General features: G+C 39.5%; 1 protein-coding gene across 1 annotated transcript in view; it reads right to left on the reverse strand.

Annotated features, from left to right (window-relative positions):
• Window positions 1–10,215: 10,215 nt before the first annotated feature.
• TMC1 (transmembrane channel like 1) overlaps window positions 10,216–23,995 on the reverse strand; it is a 384,878-nt gene continuing 371,098 nt past the window's right edge. The window contains exons 23-27 of the mRNA XM_059411859.1: window positions 22,798–23,037; window positions 17,888–18,013; window positions 14,465–14,543; window positions 14,313–14,364; window positions 10,216–10,332 (exon numbers count right to left, since the gene is read on the reverse strand). Coding sequence (XP_059267842.1) covers window positions 10,310–10,332; window positions 14,313–14,364; window positions 14,465–14,543; window positions 17,888–18,013; window positions 22,798–23,037 — 520 coding nt within the window. The 3' untranslated portion in view covers window positions 10,216–10,309. The remainder of the gene's footprint in view (window positions 10,333–14,312; window positions 14,365–14,464; window positions 14,544–17,887; window positions 18,014–22,797; window positions 23,038–23,995) is intronic.

Below are 23,995 nucleotides of genomic sequence, written 5' to 3' on the forward strand. Positions count from 1 at the left end.
TTTTTTTTTTTTTTTTAATGAAAACTCCCATGAGATTAAAGCAGAGCAGAGGAAGGAACAGAATGATAAATGTCCTCAAGCAAAATGAGATACAGTTCAGAGACGGTTGGGTTGCAGTTGCTTTTTTAGACAAACATTTAATGAAAGACATTGGCAGAAGTGTCAAAAGCCGCCTGTCTCAGTTTCAAATATTTGCACAGGATATTTCCTTCTGGTTATTATTAGATGCAGAAATTTGTTCCCAGGTAGGGCATCGTGGGGAACTCAGCCTCCCCCCTCAACCAGGGTATCGTTCTAAAAACCTGGCTCTAAGGTTGTAGAAGGAGGAGTCTGAGGCAAAGAAGCATGCAGATGGGTCAAAATGTGGTTGGGCAGGGCTTTCAGAATCTCATTAGATGAAAAACTGAATTTACAAAATACTTTAGCATACTAATAGTCACTTTTCTCTTCTTTCTTTCTTTCTTTTTTTTTTTTATCATGAAAAAACTGTATTTAGATTTAGCCAGCTGGACTCAGTTTAGATGATCCCAATTTTGTTGGCAACATCCAAAGCATCATAGTCAGGGGCCAGCCGAACGTATGCCTTCTTCTCTCCATCAGGCCTGATTAAGGTGTTGACCTTGGCTACATCAATGTCCTAGAGCTTCTTCACAGCCTGTTTGATCTGGTGCTTGTCGGCCTTGACATCCACAATGAACACAAGTGTGTTGTTGTCTTCTCTTTTCTTCATGGCTGACTTAGTAGTCGGGGAGAACTTGATGATGGCATAGTGGTCAGGCTTGTTTCTCCTGGGGGCGCTCTTTCGAGGGAATTGGGTTGCCTTCGGAGACACAGAGTCTTGGGTCGTCGGAATGTAGGTGATGTGCGGATCTTCTTTTTTTTGTGACTGTGGACGCCTTTCAGCACCGCTTTCTTGGCTTTCAAAGCCTTTGCTTTGGCTTCGGCTTAGGGAGGGGCAGGGGCTTCCTTCTTAGCTTTCGGTGCCATCTTCGTAAAAGGGATTCAAGCCCATTCTTTTTCATTCCATTGTATCCCACCAGACAGCTTAGGGTGTCAGTTTCTTGGCCTCTGTTGGTGTCTGGGTTTGCAATCTCTGTTAAAGCAGGAAGTGCACTGCAGAAAGGCTCCAATGTCCTTGGAAGAGCACAAAACACGGAATAAAGATCTCTGGTTCCCAGCTTTGTCACTTCCTGGGTGGGTGACTTTGGGGGAAAACAGTCCCTATCTGGAGGGGTCTACATTATAATTTCTTATACTACTCCAGTTCAGTTCCTCTGGGCTTTCCTTTTTTTTTTTTTTTTTTTACTAAAGAGACTATGTATGTAGAGCAGGTATGGGTTATATATACTCTACAACACTATTTTTTGAATAATGGTCACTTCTCAAAAGTAAGCAAATGATGGTCAAGCCTCCGACTATCGAATTCACTGTAACTTAAACCCTTTTTGTGTGGTCCCTCTCACTCCCCAAGAGGGAGTAGGTAATCAAAACCTTCCAAGTGCCTTCTGGGTGTCCCTTTCTTATCAGCTTTTGTCCCCAGCCCAGTGTCACCCTCCCTGACAAGCTTCCCCAGCCACATTTCCCTCATTTTACCTTTCTCTTGGCCATTGTTGGTGGCAGAGTTTGCTTTATTCTTTCCAATTTTCTCGTGTTTTTATTCAGTGTAAATGTTTACTGTCCGGATCGTCCTTATGGAAAGGGAGAATTGTGTTCAATTCTGGGTCTGGAGCCTACTACAGTGCCTGTCACACAAATATTTATGTACCTTATAGGGTAGTCTCCCAACCTACACTGAAGACTGGTTGATTCTGTAGAGTCTCAAGTGTTAACCCCCACGAAGAATAGAAAAGGAAGAAGAGGTGAGAGTCTTGGAGGTCTAGCTGATGCTATTAAGGAAGACAAAGAGCGATCACTCACAATCAAGGAGGTAATGATTCACTTTGCTGGGTTGTGCACTAGCAGGGGGAAACACTTCTTAGCAGTCAGAGTGACCCTGGCCATGAATCCAATGAATGCCAAAGCCAAAAAGAATTCACTGGATTCATCTAGGAATAACTGGTATCATTTGTGAATCACAGATTTGTGACATTCATTTTCCATAATTTTTAGCTCTAAAGGTTGGGAAGGAAATATCTTCATTCCTAGGGCCAGATCTCTTTTATTAATTTTTCATAGTTCACCACAGATCAGCACGCATATTAACAACAAGAAGGCAATCAATAGCCATGTGACAAATGTTTAAGAAAAATGAACCACAAACGCTATTACAAAGTAATAATTGGGAGTTTTTTTTAATTCATAGGCTTAGGAAATGGTATGAGTTAATATTCAATCCCATCATTGCCTCAAGAATATTATCCCTGTGTCCCAAAAAAGCTCTGTGATCCCAATTTATATTCCCCTAATTATAAAGCATTAGAAAAGGTAATACAAAAGTATCAAAGTATATGCCTATCAACAGTTCCTTCCTCTCTTTTCACTGGCCCCTCTATGCCCCCAGACAACCTGGGCAAAACACCACTCTTTGACCTGGCATGTCATTGCTTTCAAGAAACTGATTTTTATTCTATTCTATTCTATTCCTATCCCATTTTACTTTAGTAATCTCTACACCAAACATGGGGCTTGAACTCACAACTCCAAGATCAAGAGTCACATGCTCTTCTGACTGAACCAGCCAGGCACCCCAAGAAACTTACTGCTGCTTAGCTAAAATCCCTTCTCTGGACCTTACCAGACTTAGGTCCAAAGGAGGTATTTACTGACGTGAAGATCCCACATGCATTGCATCCATGTCTTGGTACATAAACATTAGTACTCTGCAAAGGGCCACCTGTTTATGTTTGTTGATCCACAGTTTATGAATTCACCTCTCAGGCTCATTCACCATGAAGCTTGCTCTGACTCTTATTTTGCTCCTCCAGTCCCTCAGACCAGTATCTGAGAAGTACCTGTCATAGATGTCCATCATGCGGACACCAGAACCCTTTCAAGTGGGTCATCTCCAAAGGTCTGCTGTATTGGGCTGCCGACTGACGGTAGTGCCACAGTTGGGGCGTGCCCCATTCACAGGGGAGCAGAATTGTCTCTCTTCCCTTCTACATGTTGGGCTTGACCCTGTGGCCTCCAGCAGAGCGTCACAGGTACCCCACTGTCCTGGAGGCCTCCCCCTACCAGCTTACTCCATCAGATTCAGTCTGCAGTTTCCCTCCGTCTCCACTGGACTCTAATCTAATCCATTTGTATTTCTTTCCCCATTTCCTCAAAGGCAGCAACTCCCACCCCCCAATGCAAATCAACTGCTGAAATCAGATGGGTGGAGAGGCCAGCTCCTGCAGCTTACCGTGAATCTCCCAGCATAGGTGAAACCCAGCTCTGTGTACAATTTAATTGAAACCGTCACAAAAACTTACTTCATCAAGAGTTTTTAGAGCGACACTCACTATCGAATGGAAAGGGAATGCAGCCACAATGGAAGCCACCTGTTGTTTAAAATTTCGTAGTAGCCATGTTAAAGGGAAAAAAAACAAGCAAAAAGAACTTTAGTAATTTAGTTCATTTAGCCACAAATCTGCAAAATAATATCTTTCCCACACTCAATCAAAATGAAAAAGATATTAATGAGATATTTTGCAGTAGCTTTTTCACACAGTCTTCCAAATCAGGGAGAAGTTGATGTTTATAGCACATCTCAATTTCCAGCTATGTTGCAAGGGCTCAGTCATCCCATATGATTGGTGTCTACCTGATTGGGGGCAGCTCTGGTTTGGAGGATAGGAAGGCATCAGAGACACCGCGCTGTGCAAATCCTTATCTTGCCAGTGAGATTGAAAGAGGCTGCCCCATTCCTAACAAGTCAAACAGTTCATCAGTAGTAGAGACAGGACTAGAGCACTGGGGCCCTACGACTCAGTCACACACATGTTTATTCACTTAATGCTGCTTATGTGATATTTACTAAGCCACTCGGCTAGTAAAACACACCCTCCTCAAAAATGCTAAGAACGTGGTGCCAAAATAATCCGAGCAGGGTTTTTTTGTTTGTTTGTTTGGTTGGTTGGTTGGTGTATTTGTTGTAAATAACTTCAATGCCCAACATGGAGCTCGAACTCACGACCCTGAGATTGAGTGGCGTATCTATGGACTGAGCCAGCCAGGTGCCCCCTCCCTGCCAAACGGTTGTTTTTATTGGGTCTGTGAAAGACTGGGTTTTTCCAACTGAGTAAAACCTGTTTTGCAAGTGGTTTAAGATGGAATCATTTTCTGAATTAGCTCAATTCAAATCATCCTAATTTTTTAAAATATTCCTAACATTTTCAAGTGAAAATAACTGATGGACAAGAAAAGGAGAATCAGGGGTAATATTGATCCAGCTGTTAATTGTACACTGACCTGTGTGCTACCTGCTAAATGGTGCAGGCCAGTTTTCATCAGCAGCATCATCGCATGCGATTCCAACAGCAATCTGAACAGAGCCGATTATAATCCATTTTAAAGATGACATAAAGGAAGCCTAGTGAGGGTAAGTAGTCAGCCTGGGTCAAAAAGCTAGTAATGATAACCAGAGAATCACATGGCCAGTGAATAATGCTTTTAGTCCAGGAATGGAACTGGAGCTCAAACCTTAAACTCCCTAGACAGTGCTCTTTGACCACCCCCTCAACCGCCACACCACACTCAGCCCCCATGGTTAATCTAGTGGTCTGTTGAGCTGACACATATGGAGCCTTTTCCATGATATAAAAGCTGAGTATGTCCACTGGGTCTCATCTATTCCTTCACCAGGGACAAACATTTCCCATGGAATCAACTCATTCCGTATCCCATTGAGATCGGTTGTAGATCTAGCCAATGGTTCCTTCTGCAGCAGGCTGATTTTCTCCTGCTGAGGGTCACGCCATAGACACTTGTGCAACTTTGAATTCCACTATAAGAATTTGTCAGTTCTGAGGCCCTTGTCCTAAGCATCTTGCCCTTCGGAACTACTTATCTATTATCTTTTTCAGAGGTATCTTCACACCAAGCATAACAAGACCACATTCACAAAAAAATTTTCTTAATTAATGTCATTCAGTTTGACCTGCCTTAATATATAGACTGATTTCTCAATACGTGTGCTGAAGCCATTTCTTCCATTTACTTCTATATCAAAACTGTGCTATATACTCCCATAGGAAAAAAGTCTGATCTTAAAAGAAAAAAAAAAAGCATTTTAGGATTTTAACACTCAACTCAGTCACACTCTCTGTTCCTGTTGACTCACGGTCCTTATTTATATAATCACTGCAAAATGCTAACCATACCTGTAGGACCTTATACTCAAATTTATAAGCACATCAGATAGCTAATTCCATGGCTGGATTATAAGGTAAAGCAAGTAAGCAGGTGTTTAGAGAACCAACAAAGCAGGATTTTTTTTTTTTTTTTTTTTTTTTTTTTTTTAGAAAGGAGCGTCTGACCTCAGCAGCATATGTGTAAGTTTAGTTTTTTAGGCTAATCTTGTTTTTACTTAAATTTAGATATTGGGGCTCACCATATTTTCAGTGTGCCATAAAAATTATGATCAGGCTTTGATAATTTCTCATTTCAATAGTGTTCTCGATTACTTCACAGAGCTTATATGTATGGTCAAGCAGATAAATTAATTACACCATAACTACAATTATTTAGAACTCCCTAAAAACAAGGATGGCAACCATAGCTATTGCTGAGCACTAAACACACACCAGGCACGGTGCTGTGTTCTATGCAGATTTTCTCTTTTAATCCCGAATAGAAATTTTATGGGGTAGGACTCTTACTCTTCCCATTTTCAGAGATGAGAAACATGAGGTCTTGAACAATTTCCTTAAAGTTATGTGACATATTTTATAGTCATTAAAAATTGTCTTGAAGTAATTTTATGACATGGGAAAATGTTAAATAAGTAAGTAAGATAAAACTAAATATATCTTACGATCCAAAATATTTTATGGAGTCTGGGTATATGTGTGTGAATTTGAAGGAAAAAAAAAAAAAAACCTGCATTCAAACACTAACAGCGGTTTTTCTGGACAGTAGAATTACGGGATTTGGGTTTTTGTTTTTTTACTTTTTTTATTCTATGCAAAATTTTTAAATTTGTTGTAATGAACATGTACCTCTATTATTATAAGTTTTTATTATTTTTTTTTAAAGATTTATTTATTTGAGAGAGAGCTTGTGTGCCAGTTGGGGGTGGGACAGGAGGAGAGGGAGAGAGAGAAGCCTCAAGCAGTGTCCCTGCTGAGCACAGATCAGACATGGGGCTGGATCCCAGGACCTTAAGATCATGACCTGAGGCAAAATCAAGAGTAAGACACTTAACTGACTGAGCCACACAGGCACTCCTATTATGAGGTTTTAAATAACCACAAGGATTTATATGAAAATTTCTTGGTATGTATGAAAAAGTTAGGTGTTATATAATATCTAAGTTCTCAAAAGAGGTCACGTATTTATCATATATATTTTTCTATTATTCATAGTTATTAACTCACCACGATCCATCCTGGAAAAGGCTGCAGGACCATCCAAGGCCAAGTATCAAGGCAGTCCATTACCAGAGAACTCTGAGGAAAATAAATCTCATAAAGGGGCTTGAGAACTCCTGTCACCATCACATTTTGGTACTTCCTTCTCTCAGGAAGTAAAGACAGAAAGAGGCCATGACTTTAGCTCATTTAAAAAAAAAAAAAATTCTTAAGTTTCAATGTCTATCTTCCAAAAAATCAAGTACCTACCTACATTGAGAGCTGAGTGCTGCCAATCCCATTCTTAAGGCTCTTGATTTTGAAGCCTGCTTACTTATTCTTTTGGGATATATTTTTCAACAAATTGCTTTTATCCTCATACACCAAACAAGGCAAAAAAAAAAAAAAAAAGTTATAACTCGGTATTATATGTTTGACTTAAGTGAGGAAATAAAAGTCATCAGATTCCCATCTCACTGCCCCCCCCTCCCCCGGCCAAAGAAGTCGGTGTTCCACTGCAGGCTAAACTTCTTTGTTTACATTCAATTTACTAAGCATGTGATGCCAATACTGAAGCCCAGGTTTATTTACTCATCAAAAAATCCTAGCTTTGGAACTCTGGAAAAGGTGAGGATAACATCTGAGTGTTGCTTGGCATTGCACTCGATAGAGAATAAAAAAATAGTAAAACTCTTTTCCAGTTTCTGACAATGTACTGTAATACCTGTGTCATGGTGAAGAAAGGGACAGTCTTGCCTGAAATGGAAAGCTAACATTGATTTTCCTCAATCTTAAAATGGCTTCATAAGGTGTACTATCATTCTAGAAGATTCTGGAAACCAAGAAGAACAGTTTGTCAGGTGGTAGGAAACAGCGGGAGAAAGTAGAGCAGGTGATACTTGGGAGACATTATGTTTGACAAACATGTGACACACAGTGTTTGATAAATGTTTATCAGAGGGAGGAAGGTGTACTACTACCCCAGTGTGGTCCCTGCATGCATTACAAGCCCACTTCCCTACAATCTACTCATATTCCCTGAGGAAAGGACTGGTAAATCAAAGTGAAACATTGCAAGTTCCAGTAGAGTCAACTAGGTTAAGGCAGGGCTCCAGCACTGAAGTGTAAGGCAGGGAAATGGATCCCAAACCTCTTATTAACTCATCCACTGAGGAGTGACAATAGCAAAGGCTGCCCCGCTGTGGCAACTAGCGGAACTACACCTCGCCATTGGATGATATTTGGGTCACCAAAATATATTTCCCAACCTGGCCAGCATGGCTCTGGTACAGGTAGGGATCCATCGGGATAAGAAAACATAGCTCAGGTCAAAGTATTGTTAATATGAACCCCTTGATATGGTTTAAACTGTGTGCTTCCTCTCAGAAGCCAAAGGAAATGATTCAAACCATGTGTCAAAATGCAGTTTTTCAGTTTTCAAATTGAAAAGCTCTTCAGAGAAGTAAATTTAGTTTCCACATATATTTTCCAGAATTTATTTTTTATTTCCCTCAGAAAAAAATGAAAGGTTCAGTCTAGCTGGTTGGTTTGTTCATTTACCTTCTAAAATTCTTCCTATGACCTTGATCATTATATTTAGAAATAATGAAACAGAACTAGATCATAGCGATCAGAACCTTCCCGGTACAAGGCTATTCTCAGACTCGTCCTCAGACAACGGTGGAAGTGGCCTTCACTTGTTCAGATGCTCGTTCAGGTGGTACTGGGGAAACATTTTGGGCAGCTCTCTGGAAACTAAAAGGGTTAAAGTTTCTAAAAATGCTTAACTTAAATCAGGTGGGTATTTAGGTGCCATAAAAATCCAACTTAATTTTTAGAAAGGCTGAAACTTAGAATATCATGCCTGAATTCTTATACCATGAGCATTTTTCCAAAAGTACAATTGCTTCAAGAGGTATAAACTCAATTATAAAATAAGCCATGGAGACGCAATGCACAGTACAGGGAGTGTAGTCAATAATATTGGTAATAACTGTGTATGGTGACAGATGGTAACTAGACTGAAAAAAAAAAGGAAATTACCTTTAGGAGATGAAGTCCTTGGGGGACGATTTGTCATCTCTCATCATCTTTGTTATGAAGTAGATCAAGAACAAGGGAGCGTCACCCACATTGTATACTTGGCCACACATATAAACCAATTCTCTAATCTTATTACTATACAGTACAAAAACAATCCACGTATAAATAAGCTTTTGCTTTATTTACTCATCTGCATTAGAATCAAATGAGATGATAAACCCGCAGGGCAATAGGTGATTCCATTTATGACATCAGAGTAACATTTTTCATGCAGGTAACGGAAGTTCTTGTTTCACAGTGCGGCTGCTGTAAGTTAAATTGATTCAATTTAATTAACAAGCATTTACTCAGTGCCTACCTGTGAATATAGCACTATACTTACTAGGCATACAAAGGAGTTAAAAGGCATGATCCCTGCTCATAGGGAGCTTCCAATCTGGAGAGGAAAGATGATCCATGCATTACAGGAAACAGTAAGAACTGTTAAAAATCACAGGAAAGTCTGTATAAATCATAGACTCTGAATTAAAGACATGAGGGCCCAAGGAAACCTGCTGAGGAGAGATACATTTGGGAATGGAGGCCAATCTGGAAAACTGGACCAAAGGAAGAACCTCTTGAATTTGTATCACGGCAAGTGATGAGCAAATGGGTTGGCAGAGGAACAGGAGATCATTTCACAGCCAGATCCAGAGTGAAGAAGGAAAAACTCAAAGACATGGAAACAAAACCCAGCAAGTCAATTGCAGGAAATGGCAGGCAAATTGGCTTAGCTCTGGAAAAGGACGCTGTGGGTGACTAGATGTAACTGAAGTCACATAACAAGTCCAGCTGAGGGCACTTGGCCTCTTCAAAGTCAATTCAAACTTTGAATAAATACTAACGCTTAAACACATCCATAAACTGAGCCCTCCCCCCCATAAAAGTATACGTTTTCCCAACCTTAACAAAAAAGCAAAGACACATCGTGGAATATTAGAATCTAAACTCAGGTGATGTGATCATTGGAGGTCGCGATCAGGCTGTGAAGAAGTTGCAATCGTGTACAACTGTCTTAAAAAAAAATCAAAACTCACAAAGAAGTAGGTTGTCTATGACCCATGTACTTCCTCAAACTGAGAGAACTTCAACCCTGTGCTACTTAGACCTCTATTTCCCTTAGGATTTTTCTTTTAAAAAGCCCATTCCTTTTTATACTGAACCACCAGCAAATAAAGAGTCTTGAGTGTGAAGTTGAGGGAGCCCTGGAGGGAGAGAGAGGAAAAAAAAATGGAAAACAAGATGTTGGTTTAAAACTGTGATTTAGTGAATAATTACAATGAATACTTTATGAAAATATTTCTGAACTCTGAGGGAAAAAAAAAAAAGGTGAAATATCTCTGTTCCAAGGTAAAGAATACTAAGGCAGAAGGAGTCTATAACACAGAAGTCCATATGAGCGAAGTATTTTTAATTAACCCAAATGGTAAACCAGTAACCTGTTTTGCTGGATCACATTCACTCTTAAATCAGTTTGCCGGAAGTGATGTCAGGGAAATCAGGGGAGAAAGTGCGGGTGCAGGAGCAAATCCCTTCATTTGGAACAAGGTGGAGGTTGTCCCTGCTGAACTAGGACTGACAAGGCCTTGACTGACCGGCATGACCTTGACAATCCATGAGGGTTAGAACAAGGGAACAGCAACTTCACGATGCTTGTCATCTTGACTTTTACGTGAGTCATTGGTTTTAAACAGCAAGGTGAGGAGTACTTCTGGGTCCCAGCGTGTCTATGAAAGTTACTGGCCACCAGCAGCCGCAGCTGTTCAAGAGAGGGAAAGAGAGAGAGAAAAGATGAAGAAGCAAGTGACAATTGAGCTTTCACTGTGCTTAATGTTCTGAAAGAGGTGATCTTTGAAACCCATATCTTCCAAATGTGCCCCACACTGCTGTAATATTTAGTATTTTTATATTCAAAATATTTCCATATTTCTTATTTTCAGGATAGTGAAAATGAGATTTCTTCTCTTTTTATAAAATCTATTCAGTACTATTTATATAATTAATATAAAAACGTACCCTTTAAAAATTTTTCCAGTAAAAGAATTCCTCATGGGCCAGTAGGAATTCAGTTGGTGTTTAATTGAATGATAGTAAATTCTGAGAAAGTAACTATGAATAAGATAGTCTCTTCCTTTACAAAGGTTGTACACATTTTTAAGTACAAATTATGGGAAAATATCAAATAAATAGCATGCAATAGGATTATATCATTATTTAAAACAACAAAGGTAACAGTAAGCTTTACCTAGAATTCAGATCTTAAAAGTCAGAACTTTTCCCTCACTACTCTAAACACTCATTTGCTCATGTTAAGTTATAGTCACAATCTGGAGGAAATACAAGAGCAGAGAGGACATGTGTGACATATTTGCTTCCAACTCTAAGATGCCCAAGGGGCTCACTTCGGCTTTAAGGACACACAGAAACCAAGAGTGAAGGGATGGAAAAATATATTCCATGCAAATGGAAACCAGAAGCAGGTATAGCTACATTTATTTCAGACAAAATATATTTTAAGCCAAAAATGGTAACATGAGATACAGATCATTTATTATGTAATGATTACATTATTATGCAATGACATAATATATTAAATAATACTTCATTACATAATAATTATGCTATTATGTAACGATTAAAGAAGACACTTATAAATGGAGAGATCATTCATGTTAATGGATTAGAAGAACTAATACCGTGAAAATGCATATACCACCCAAAGCAATCTACAGATTCAATGCAATCCTTATCAAAATTCCAATGGCATTTTCAAAGAAATAGAAAAAACAATCCTTATATTTGATGGAACCACAGAAATATCCCAAATAGCCAAACAATCTTGAGAGACAACAAAGCTGGAGACCTCACACTTCCTGATCTCAAACTACATTACAAAGCTACAGTAATTAAACAGTATGGTGTTGGCATCAAAACAGACAGTAAGATCACTAAAATGGAACAGAGAAACGGGGCATAAACACACACACATGGCCACTTAGTTTTTGGCAAGTACTAAAAATACACAATGAAGAATGGATGTTCTCTTCAATAAATAGTGCTGGGAAAACTGGATATCCACATAAAAAAGAATGAAACTGAATCCTTATACACAAAAATCAACACAAAATATAAGACCTTACACCATAAAACCCCTAGTAGAAAACCTAGGGGAAAAAATCTCCTTGCCCTTGGTCTTGGCATGATTTTTGTATTTGACACAAAAAACAAAAGCAACAAAAGTAAACATTAAACTAAAAAGCTTCTGCACAAAAAAATAAATAAATAAAAAATAAAATAAAAATAAAAAGCTTCTGCACAGCAGAGGGAATCATCAATAACATGAATAAGCAAGCTATGGAATGGGGGAGACTATCTGCAATTTGAGAAGGGGTTAATATCCAAAACAGACAAGGAAATGAAACAACTCAACAACATAAAAACCAAATAACCTAATTTAAAATGGGAAAAGGACCTGAATAAGCATTAATTCAAAGAAGACATACACGTGGTCAATATTTGTACATGAAAAGGTGCTTGAGATCACTATCAGGAAAATGCAAACCAAACCACAATGAGATAGCACCTCACGCCGGCAGGATGTCTATTATCAAAAAGGCAAGAGACAATCAATGCTGGCAAGGATGTGGAGAAAAGGGAACCACTGTGCACTGGTGGTGGGAATGTAAAGTGACATGGCCAGTATGGAAAACAGTATGAAAGTTCCTCAAGAAATTAAAAATAGATCTATCCTATGAGCCAGCATCCTACTTCTGGGATATATATCCAGGGGAAATGAAATCATTAATTTGTGTTCCCACGCTCACTGCGGCACGGGAGGATAAAAACGACATAAGAGTCCATCTACGGAGAAATGGAGAAAGAAAATGGGATATATGTGTATAATATCATAATAATATAATAATATTCAGCCTTATAAAAAAGGAAATCCTGCCATTTACAACAATGTGGAAAGTAAAATAAGCTAGACAGAGGAAGACAAACACTGCGTGGTATCACTTATATGTGGAATCTGAAAAAAAAGAAAAAAAAGTCAAACTGATGAACACAGAGAGTAGCATGGTGGTAACCAGGAGCTTGGGGGTGGGGGGGATAGGGCGAGACTGTAGAAGGGCACAAATTTTCAGTCGTAGGATGAATAAGGTCTGAGACTATTATGTGTAACACAGTGAACTATAGTTGATGATCCCACATGATATAATTGAAATTGGCTAAGAGAGTAGAACTTAAGCCTTTACACCAAAAAGAAAAAGGAAATATGTAAGGTAAGGGATGTGTTAATGAACTCAGTGGTGGGAGTCCTTTCATAATGGATATGCGTATCAAAATGCACGTCGTATGCTTAAATATGTATTATAATTTCATTTGTTGAAGCTGGAAAAATTAAATGCAATTAAAGACACAAATAGCTTAGTAATGAAAAAAATAAATAAATCTAAGACAAGTGTAATACAAGGACAGAGCACTGGAAATTGTTACATCTGCTCCGGTTGCCATAAAGGTCAGCCAATATAGAAGGAGGAGCATTGAAAGAACTACAGAGAAATGGGGCTCAGCTCTGTTCACTTCTAAACTTGGGGCAAAACGTGGCCTGAAGCCATACATACCACTCTGTGATTCATTTGTGTGGACTAATGAATTTACTTATTTATTTTCTACTTAAATCCATTTGGGTTGGGTTCTATTACTTACATAGGGGGAAAGTCCTGGTAATGGTAAAGTTTTTTTGTTTTTATTTATTTATTTATTTTTATTTATTTGTCAGAGAGAGAGAGAGCGCACAGACAGACAGAGTGGCAGGCAGAAGCAGAGGGAGAAGCAGGCTCCCCGCTGAGCATGGAGCCTGATGCGGGACTCGATCCCGGACACCGGGATCATGACCCGAGCTGAAGGCAGCCGCTTAACCAACTGAACCACCCAGGCATCCCTGGTAATGGTAAAAGTTTTAAAGTTAAGAATGAGGGGAAAGTTTGAAAAAATTTCCTCTAAACTTCTTAGACATCACTTTTCCATGAGGAATGCAGAGCGTATAGGGGATCTTGGCAAATAGGCATATACCTTACTGGAGTGTTTTTAAATTAAGGAGGTTACCAAAAAAAGAGATTAATGATTTAGAAAAGACTCCAGGAAATCAACAGTGGTGGGTTCAGAAGAGCCTAATATTATCTTCCCTGGGTATCCATCTATGTATAAAAAGGGTCCCACTGAGAAGGAGACACTCTGCATTTGGGTCTATTTTTTTATATATAAAAGATTTTATTTTTATTTATTTATTTAAGAGAGAAAGCATGAGTCCGGTAGAGGGGAAGCGCAAAGGGAGAAGCAGACTCCCTGCGTAGCAGGGATCCCAACACGGGCCCGGATCCCAAGACCATGAGATTATGACCTAGGCAGAAGGGAGACACTTAGCTGATTGAGCCACCCAGGTGTCCCTTGTGTCTGCTATTTGATTATGACTATATAGATGTCATCTTCATCTTCTGTCAATTTACAAAGTCACCTTTCCATTACCACTGCCAAGTTTACACGTCTGAATTTTCCTTTCTCTTGCCTTTCCCCTGCTGGAAAACAACCAAACCTCCTAGATATGAAGGCTAAGAGGGTGAACAGACTCACGGCCATAACACCACATGCATCAAATGCCCCATTTAGAGAGGTGGGGGGAAGGGGAAGAGCATTTTTCTGTAGGGGGAAAATTGCAATCATCAACATTCCTCCAACCTGCTCGGGCAGCTGCCATTTTCTTGTTGCGCAATTTGTTCTCCAAAGCTTGCTATACAATACAAAAAGGAAAAGAACGTGAGCTTTCCTGGTATTTCCTACTACTTGCCGTTAATAAAGATAATATGTTAATGAAATAAATTATATCCTACCTGTTTCATCTTCTTTTTTAGATCCAGATTTGCTGCCTTCTGGCCCTTTGCAGTAGCATTGAGGTAATAGATGGTCAAGCTACATTTTTAAAATAATAAGATTTATGGTTATTTTTTAGTTTGAGTCTTCTTAAATTTACATCCACTAAATCATAGAACACTGGGGCACTGGAATGGACTTTAAGATATGTTCTACTCTAATCTTTTATTGTACAGATGAAAGACTGAAGTACACAGAGAAAAGAAGTACATTTGGGACATGATTACTAGGGGTGACCTGGGAAGATGGGAGCCAAGGGGGTCGTCTTCCACAGCCCGGCATTCTGTCTACCATACCCCGCCGTCTAACTGTAGCTTCTTCTTGGAAATGTACTAGTATCGGTTGAAATCATAATTGAAAGTAACACTTCAAGTTGACATTAATCTCCTGAAGCATAGGGAATGTGTAGAATAAAAAAACTGACTTTCTGCTTTAAATTTCCTCCTTTGGCTTTTATAGCAAAGAATATAACCCTCCTCATCATAGTTCACTAACATGGGTTTTTTTATTTCCACAGGATGTATTGTTTGCATTTCTCCCTTCTTCGAAAAAAAAAATGTTTTATAAAGGAATATTCCTAACTTGGTGTTGACATTTACATTTCTAGAAAGAGCAAATTCCAGCCAAACATTTGTATAAAAATAAATATGTTCATCTTCATTTAAAGCAAAACAAACAAACAAAATGCAGTTAAAAAAAAAAAAAAGGTAACTGGCATTGCTCTTTGTTGCAAATAGCTAGATACTAAACACATTTCCTCTACTCCCCAACCATGCCAGATTATATCCTTTATGAGCCATCTGGTGCTAGCAACACAATTATTGATATGGTTTAGCTGGGTTTGTTTATCTCTTATATGAGTGATGGGAGTTTGAATGCAATTATGTACATGAAAGCGTTTGGTACACTATTTGGCATGAAGTAGGTGCTCAATAAATGTGTGTGTGTGTTACATGGATGTTTATAGAAAAGTACCTGGATTTGGAGGATAAACCCAAAGACCTCACAAGTCACTTGTAGTTCTAGAATTCTCTAGTCTCCAAAGGAATGAACCCGGCTACAGAGAAGTAACCTGAAATCTACTCATTTACCCAAAAACCATCCAAGCTGATGTAATATGATCCATTGGGGAAATTCAAAATGCGTATAATGTGTAACATTCTCTAATTAAAGGTAATAAAGAGCCAAGCCAATTGCATGAGCCCCAGGAACTGGAAGATGAGATCTCAGGATTTGAAAAATCAAGTCAGCAATAAACTGAAATTGGGTTTTAAATCAGAACCTCAGAACTATAATCAGCCTTGCAGGACATCTATTTGACCTCATATCCTGCCAGCTTTTCACTACACAATCTGTACCAAGGCTTGGCAAACTGTAGTCTTTGGGGCAGAAATGACTCCCAGCCTGTTCTGCATGGCCTATGAACTAAGAATGGTTTTTACACTTTTCCATGGTTATGTTAAGTACTTACATAATACCCCCAATTTCGTCGTTTGACCCATCCAACCTAATAGATTTAGGATTTGGCCCTTTAAGAAAAAAATGTGCCGACCATGGGAATAGACCATCCCTGCCCAGTGACTTCGAGATCTTCTGTATATTCTGTAATTTTCCATTCATCCCAAACTCAGTGTTTGGTGCTTCAAAGACTTAGGGGGGATGAGAGATGAGAAATAGGACATGGGTTTGAACGGACTTATTAGGCACTTGATTTGGGGGTAGGTCTTCCTTGTCGTATCAATAATGGGATTGATGAGGCCAACCCTTTCAGGTTATAGTGGAAATTAAATGATTAATGTACAGGTAGTGCCTGGAACACAGGCAACGTTAGTTCTTCTTCCACACTCAGACAGCTTGTTAAATCTTCGATCGGTGGTATTAGAACAAGGTTGCTCCTTTGCTTAGAAATAAATCTCTCAGTAAGTTAAGACGATAGTCATAAAATCTGACATTAAGTTTTGTTGGGTTTTATTTTTTTAATATAGGATCTCATTTATACCACTAAATGGCCTTGACTTTTAAAAAACCAGGTGATACTTCACGTGGTCCCAGAAGCCACTGTCCCATTAAAACTTAGAAAAGAAAAATCACTTCAAGGGCCATCTGGTGAAACAGGCTGCATCCAGCAGGTCCATTTCTAACACATGTGCACCAGAGACTCACTACCAGATTCTGAATGCTACCCCACCATGGAGGTTCTCTAAAAAATAATGTAATCTGCTTTACTGTTGAATTATCCCCCTGGGCTATTAGCTCACCCTCAGAGAAGGGGTCCAACGTAAAGAGGTTGGATTTATTGTCCACCTACTATTACCATTTTGCTATACTATGCTCTTTCTTACGTAAGGAAAATTACTTTAATGATGACACCTGTTGTCTCTGATGTGGCCCATTACCATGAAGATGACTGACCATCACAAAGATGATGCTAACAACTTGGCCCAGAACCCAATTCATGTACTTCAAATGATTGTTTTCAGAAGATTTCCTAGTTTTACCTTTTTCAAAAACAAGCCCCACCCTTTCCATCAGCTTTGTTTTTAAAGTGTTTCTGAGGGTGGTTTCCTCCCTGCCTCCTTTGAGAGAGAGAACGCAATGGTGGTTTCAGACTTTCTGTTTGAGAGGGCTTCAGGGGTTGAAAGGAAGGTCTAGCGCATTTTTTTTAAAAGCTCTTTGACAGTAAGCATATATTTTACCTCAGAATGTAATTTTATCTCTGTGGTGGTCAAGAGAAGCCAATGCAAGTTACATGGAAACAAAAACCCCCTCCCAAGGATACCCTTTGGACATCACCTCTGACTTTTGAAGGGATAGACTAGGTGACCTTTCCAAGACCCTTCTGACTCTCTGATTGTATTTTTGTGGACACACACTTGCTGAGGGCCTTTCAGGAACAAGGACACGGTACCTAAAATATAGCCTATAGGGTCCCCAGAGGGAATACTAAATCAGAGGCTCATCATTTCTATGTGTTCCCAGCCATCTGCTTTATGGAACAAGAGGTGGGGGCCCGGAGACAGGGGGAAGCTCAATGTGCTGATTAGATCTAGCATTTAGCATTTATGTTTCCCTTGCTTTAGCTGTTTACTGATAATTATTTTGGTTACTTGGGAACAAATCTTATAACCCTAGGCAGGCAAAGACAGATGCAGATGGCTATGAATTACATCCAATAGGATTAGAAAATGGCTCATGAATTTCAGCCTCTCACCACCATGTAATTCAGCCCTGAATTTGGGGAGATTATAGCACAACCCTTAGAGAGCATGGGAAAGCTTTAAAAAAAAAAAAAAGAAAGAAAGAAAGAAAGAAAAAAAAGCTGAAATTTACAAGGAGCCATTCTTCATTACAAAGACCCTGTCTATGAGTGGAGAAGCACATACACCATAACCAAAATGATAGCGATGACCAATCCGGGATTAGAAAGCTGCCTCAAGATCTTCGCCATCCAGCTTGGGAAATCATGCTCCAATGTTTCCCCAATGACTTCGAACATTCTATTTTTGCCACTGGGGAAAAAAAGAGGGGCAGGGGAGAGAGGTTTATTTACAACCTAGGTAAAAACCACAATGACAGCAAAAAAAACCTAGAAATCGTTCTCAAACACCACCTCAGGGCTCTTTCAGGTTGGGAACCTAATGTTTAGCCCCAGCTCCGGGCACTCTGACCTCTTATTGTCAACATGTGGGTGAGGGAGGAGACATGGTATCCCAACAGAAACACACAGTTGAGCAATTAGGAATTTAACCACAGCATTAGGAGAAGGTTTTTTAAAGCTGTATTTCTAAGATTTTGATTGAAATATATTTTATAAATAGCTCATAACTCTACCCCTCAGCCAGCTGTCCTTGTTGGGGAACACTCCCTTTGGGCTGAATAAATAGTGCACTCGAATTGTTTAATTAGCCTTGGAAATGAACATAAAGAAGAGCTTAACGGAATAAAGTTCACAAATAATCCAATATCTCTCCCATGCAATAGCTGCTATCTCATTTTCCACAGACTGCTTTTGTGGGAGTTATTAATAGGTAGCCACACTGAATGATGAGCCCTTTCTCGCTCTGCCATTTCTTGCGGACAGGCCCTAATGACTGCTGGCTCAGTCCCACTACAAGGAACAGAAAATGCGAAAAGAAGGAAAATAAGCCTGAAAAGCAGAAATCCTTAATGGGTTTGTTCTCAGCCCATTAAGGTAAGAATCAAACTTTGTAAGCTAGAAAAATGAGAGCAGGAAGTCTGTCTTATCTTCGGGCATAATATTCAGAATTATAAAGTAATGCCCATCATGTCAAGCTATTTTTTCTGTGTGTGCATATTGACTTGACTGTGAAAGCTATAATTCTCAGAAAAGAAGATTAGGTTATTTATCACCAAGTGGTATGTATCTTCAGAATAAAGGTTGGTATAACACTTCATATTCTGGTTTTGCTTTTGTTTTTTGATCTTTATACATTCTCACCTACTAGACAGACATGAACTACAAGTTCCAGATGATTTTTTTTTTTTTTTTTTTTTTTTTGCTCATGGTCTAACTAATAACAGCTTTTGAAAGACTGAGAATAACCCCAAGTATCTAGTCAAGAGTTAGTTACTGAACTGCCGAGGTGCAAGTTTCGCTTCACAAATTACAAATCTGCACCTAGCAAGACCTGTCTGTATTAAGGAGGAATGTAGCTTGCAGACCATTCAAGATGATATCAGTTTATTCCACTAAGATTTCTTTGTCCTCATCCATTCGAACTGGTCATGCTTTTCTCCTAGACATGGGGGCTACAGCTCGAGTGGACGACAGGCAAGCACGAGGGAAGGTAAGACCATCCACTCTCCCTTCTCCAACTTCTTGGGCTGAGGCTGATGACTGTGGTTAGAATGGGGGGACCGGAATTTTACAAAATGTTCTCTACCCACAAAGGTCTTCTCTGCATCCAGACTGTCCCAAATTCAAAGTCATTAGCATCTCTGGGGATTTTCCCCTTTCGAGGTCTGGCATCTTAATGGGAGTCCAGATCTCTTACTTCTATACAAACTAAAGAAGCAACTACTGATCCCTAAAATTCCTTTTTTTTTCTGACAGTTTAGCCAAAGTGTGCCACATCCCAACATCCCCAGAAGTCCTTTTCAGTCTGCTGTGACTCTATGGTCAGATGAAATGACACTGCACGTAAGGTCCTATGGGCATGGATAGCTCCACCACCCTGTATTAGAATGTCTATGAGCAGACCTGTCTTGCCAGTGGGCCGAGAGCTTCCAGGACCAGAATCAGCGTCCAGTTTACTCCTACATTTCCTCTAATGCTTAATGCATAAGCAGTCGTTATTCTATCATTCCTTCAGATTACTGGCCAACACTCTACTGTGTTTAGACTCATAGAGTTGAAAATATTCTATCCCCAACCTCAAGAAGCCAGCAACACTATTAAAACACACACACACACACACACACACATAAAATATAATAGCAAATAAATAATAAAATAGCAGCACCACAATGTAAAACAGAAGTAAATATAAATATAAAAGTGTCACGATACAATATAAATCTGCACTTACTGTACGATCTCAGTTATTTTTAAAAGCTGCATAAAATGAAAACCAGAACACAACATGCCGAAATGTTGAGAGTTGTTATTTCAGTTGGTAATCTTTGGGGTTATGAGAACTGTTTATTTTCGTGTAGAAATGTTTCTATAGTTTCCAGGTTTTCTAGGATGAACACACAATACCTTGGCAGTAAGATGAAAATACATACAAACATAATTACGGTGATACTGACATGGAGAGAATGGAGAGCCTAGAGAATTAGAAATTGTTCAGAATTATTAGCCTGGGGTTGGGGGAGAAACATCATGTCAGCCAATATGGTAGAGCAATTAGAGAATTTTTTTCTTAATTGGGATTGCTGAACTGTTTAAGGTAAATCCAGTTAACAGTCTATTGGAATAATTTTCTGGAAAATTCACACTCCTTAATCAGCTCTCAGGAAACCACAACAAGCTAGAACACCTCATCAAATTGCTTTACAGAATGGGTCTTCTTCCAAGGAATAGAGCCACCTTACCTGAGGAAAACATACCTGTATCTGGGAGGGATTAGCCATCACTGTGTCTCTTGTGGGGCCCCCCATTAACCTACCTCAAATGCATGTTTGCTGCCCACCTAGCTGCCACATAGGGTCAGACTAGACAGGCTGAGCAAACCACCCCAAACTCAGGATCCCTAGGATGGCCAAACCGTGAGGCTCCTATTAATGCATGTTTTCTCACCTCATTCCTAGTTTCTGGGCAGAGCAAGCCTTTTAAACATTTAAGTCCAAACAAAGAAACAAAGCATACTTTTTTTTGCTCCTAAATGAGGACGCTGACATGAGAAATAGACTATTTAAGTAAGATAGAAATACCCCTTTCCTGACATGCTACTGAAAATATGTAAAATTTTCTTGATCTCAGAATCTTGATACATAGGCAGAAATTTTGCCTAAGTTTGCCAATTGGAAAACACTTGATCAAAATCAGAGAGTACGCCTTAGATACGATCTCATCTTTTTTTCATTAAGTTAATAGTAACTGTGTGTGATATAAAGAGAGGCAGAGGAGTTAGGCTCAAAAGGCTAAAACTGTGTGGTCATGGTACAGGTCTAGCTCAATGGTTATCTTTCACAGGAAAGTACTTGTGCCATCCATGTGGAGCTCGTGGGGTTTCCCTTCGTTTGATAGATTTTTCTGAGAAAGATCGACTTGCCACTAGAAAGCGAAAAGCACATCTAAAACTCCACGTGGATATTCACTTGCATGGGTAATTTGCAAGTAACTTAAGTCTTTGAATGGCTTATCTGGTGAACTTTATACCCAGAGATTCATTAGACATTTATTAAGACCAAGCTCTTCTTCAAGACTGCAATTTCATATTTAGTCTCCAGATGTCACTGTCTGCACTATTTACTTCATCCCAGGGCGGGTTGGGGGGGCGGAACTGATCAGGATTTGTCAACATCAGCTTCCTAAGTATGACAGAACTCCAGTAGTTTCTGCCCTATCAGCTGGCTTAACATTTTCCTTTTTTTTTTTTTTTTTTCAGCAAAGCAGTAACTCCTCAAACTATTGTTAGAGTGAAAATGCCTTTATACTTAAGTCTGTGAGCAATGAAATTTTGACTTTAATAACTTGGCATCTGACAGCAAGATGGGCTCATGCTTGTCACCCACGTGGCTTATCACGTTCACGTTTCTTTCACTTGGGAAGGAGAAAGAAATCAAATGCATGCTGACCAGTGACTCAACTGGCAGAGATTCTTTGGGGGGACTTGTGGTAGGTTCATTTCATTTCTTGTTTTTTAAGAGAGAGGGCAGAGGAGAGGAGGGAGAGAAAGAATCTTAAGCAGGTTCTACGCCCAGTGTGGAGCCTGGTGAGTGCAGAGCTCAATCTTACCACCCTAAGATCACCTGAGCCAAATTCAAGAGTCAGACACTTAACCAACTGAGCCACCCGGCGGAGGGGGGTGGGGTGGGTGTCCATGATAGATTCATTTCTTTCTTTCTTTCTTTCCTTTTTTTTTTGGTAGGTTCATTTCTAAGGCCCTATTTAGGGAATGAAATCTCAGTTCCTCAGATCCCAGGGGCTTTGTTTCCTTGAAAAGTGTCACAGACAGAATTTGGTCATAGAGAACTGGAGAAAAAGTCCATTTCAGTTTGGATCAGAGAAACTGACTGACTTTTCATTACTGATGTGAACGATTTATCCTTGTTATTTTGAGAGATTATACGTGCTGCACATTATCCTCAATGTTTTACTGGCATGTAGCATTATGGATTATAAAATGTAGGACCCACTTTTTATTCATAATTATCTAATAATGATCCCATTTCTACATAGCTTGTGCAATAATCTACTTTTAATTAATTATATCCTATTGGGGATGACCTAGCGATAACTTCTGAATTTTGGACGTGTTGGCCTAGCATCAGGAAAATTTTCACATCCCCACCAGCATAATCATCAAACCTTGCTCTTTGCTACCCTCTTATGGCTCTGATTTATTGTCCGTATTTTACCCAGGTAAAGCCCGGGTGCACACAAATCATCTTCCCTTTTACGATTCCCAAGTAGGAAAAATCGAGGGACTTGCCTAAGAATCTCCATGTTACCTCATGAGCCTGACTGCCCAAAGAATCACATTTCTACAGACCAAAATGCCGCTGTTGGTGGGGTGGGGGGTGGGGCAGGGGGAAACAAAACTCATAGGAGAGACTATTCCTAGTTCCACGCCTGGAAGAAAACAGCATTTTCAAAGGCCAGAACCTGAAGGGGCCACAGTCAAAAGATGGCGGCAGCGACACGATCATGTACAGGACGGGCATGGTGGACAGGAAGAGGATGAGCAGCAGCATGCCCAGGTAGAAGTTATTCGATCTGGAAGCTTTGAAGACCCTGGCCTCAGGGACGTTGCAACACATCACGGCCCAGCACTGGAAGTACATGGATGTGTGGAGTCGAAGGATATTGATGCCTGGAAGGCTGGGAGCGAAGAAGGAGCCCATCCTGGAAAGACAAACGTGCCTCTGCTCAGTCCCAGTCTTCTCTTCGTTGGTAACAGAGTCACACAGCACCTGCTCACGCCACATCATGTGTAAACGTAGCGCGGCGTCCGACCCACAAACCCGTTTTTATAAATAAACCTGACTGGTCAATTTCCATCTTCTGTGCACATTTTACCATCTCTCCATTATCCAGGAAATGCCTATGGGATTGTCGCATGGCAATTATGCCGTTCGCTAACGATATCTGTTCTCATTAATAAACTTAAACTACACCAGAGAAAACAATGTATCACATGTATTTTTTTATTTTTATTTTTTTTAAAGATTTTGTTTATTTGACAGAGATCACAAGTAGGCAAAGAGGCAGGCAGAGAGAGAGGTAAGCAGGCTCCCTGCTGCACAGAGAGACCAATGTGGGGGTCAATCCCAAGACCCTGAGATCATGACCTGAACTGAAGGTGGAGACTTTAACCCACTGAGCCACCCAGGTGCCCCCGTATCACATGTATTAAATCTCTCTTCTACTTCTCAGATTTCCTCTAATACTCAAATCATTGATTAATAAATTCAGAAATTTAACTTCTCTTTAATATAACTGCCCTGAAAGCACTCATTCTATTCAAATAAACTGTACATCTAGATTATTTTTCTTATAGCTAATTAATTTTTGCTTAATGGAAGAGAAAAAATTCAAATAAATTTATCTTTTTCTGATGCTATCCTCTATTAGCTCTGTAGCTATTATGGTGTTTTAGAGCTAATGTATTTATGCCCAATAATAGACAGTGTTTTCTTAATAGTGTATAGGAATCTTTATGTGTTTGAGATGAAAATTCAACACATTCATTTAATTTAATCTGTTTACTTTCTTACTTCAGAAAGAATTTTTGTCCTAGAAATTCACTGCTTTGTGCATCTGATTTTTAGAAACTATCTTTAAATGCCACTTTTAAATAGGA

This window comes from Mustela nigripes, chromosome 9, assembly GCF_022355385.1.
Source record: "Mustela nigripes isolate SB6536 chromosome 9, MUSNIG.SB6536, whole genome shotgun sequence".
Taxonomy (NCBI): domain Eukaryota; kingdom Metazoa; phylum Chordata; class Mammalia; order Carnivora; family Mustelidae; genus Mustela; species Mustela nigripes.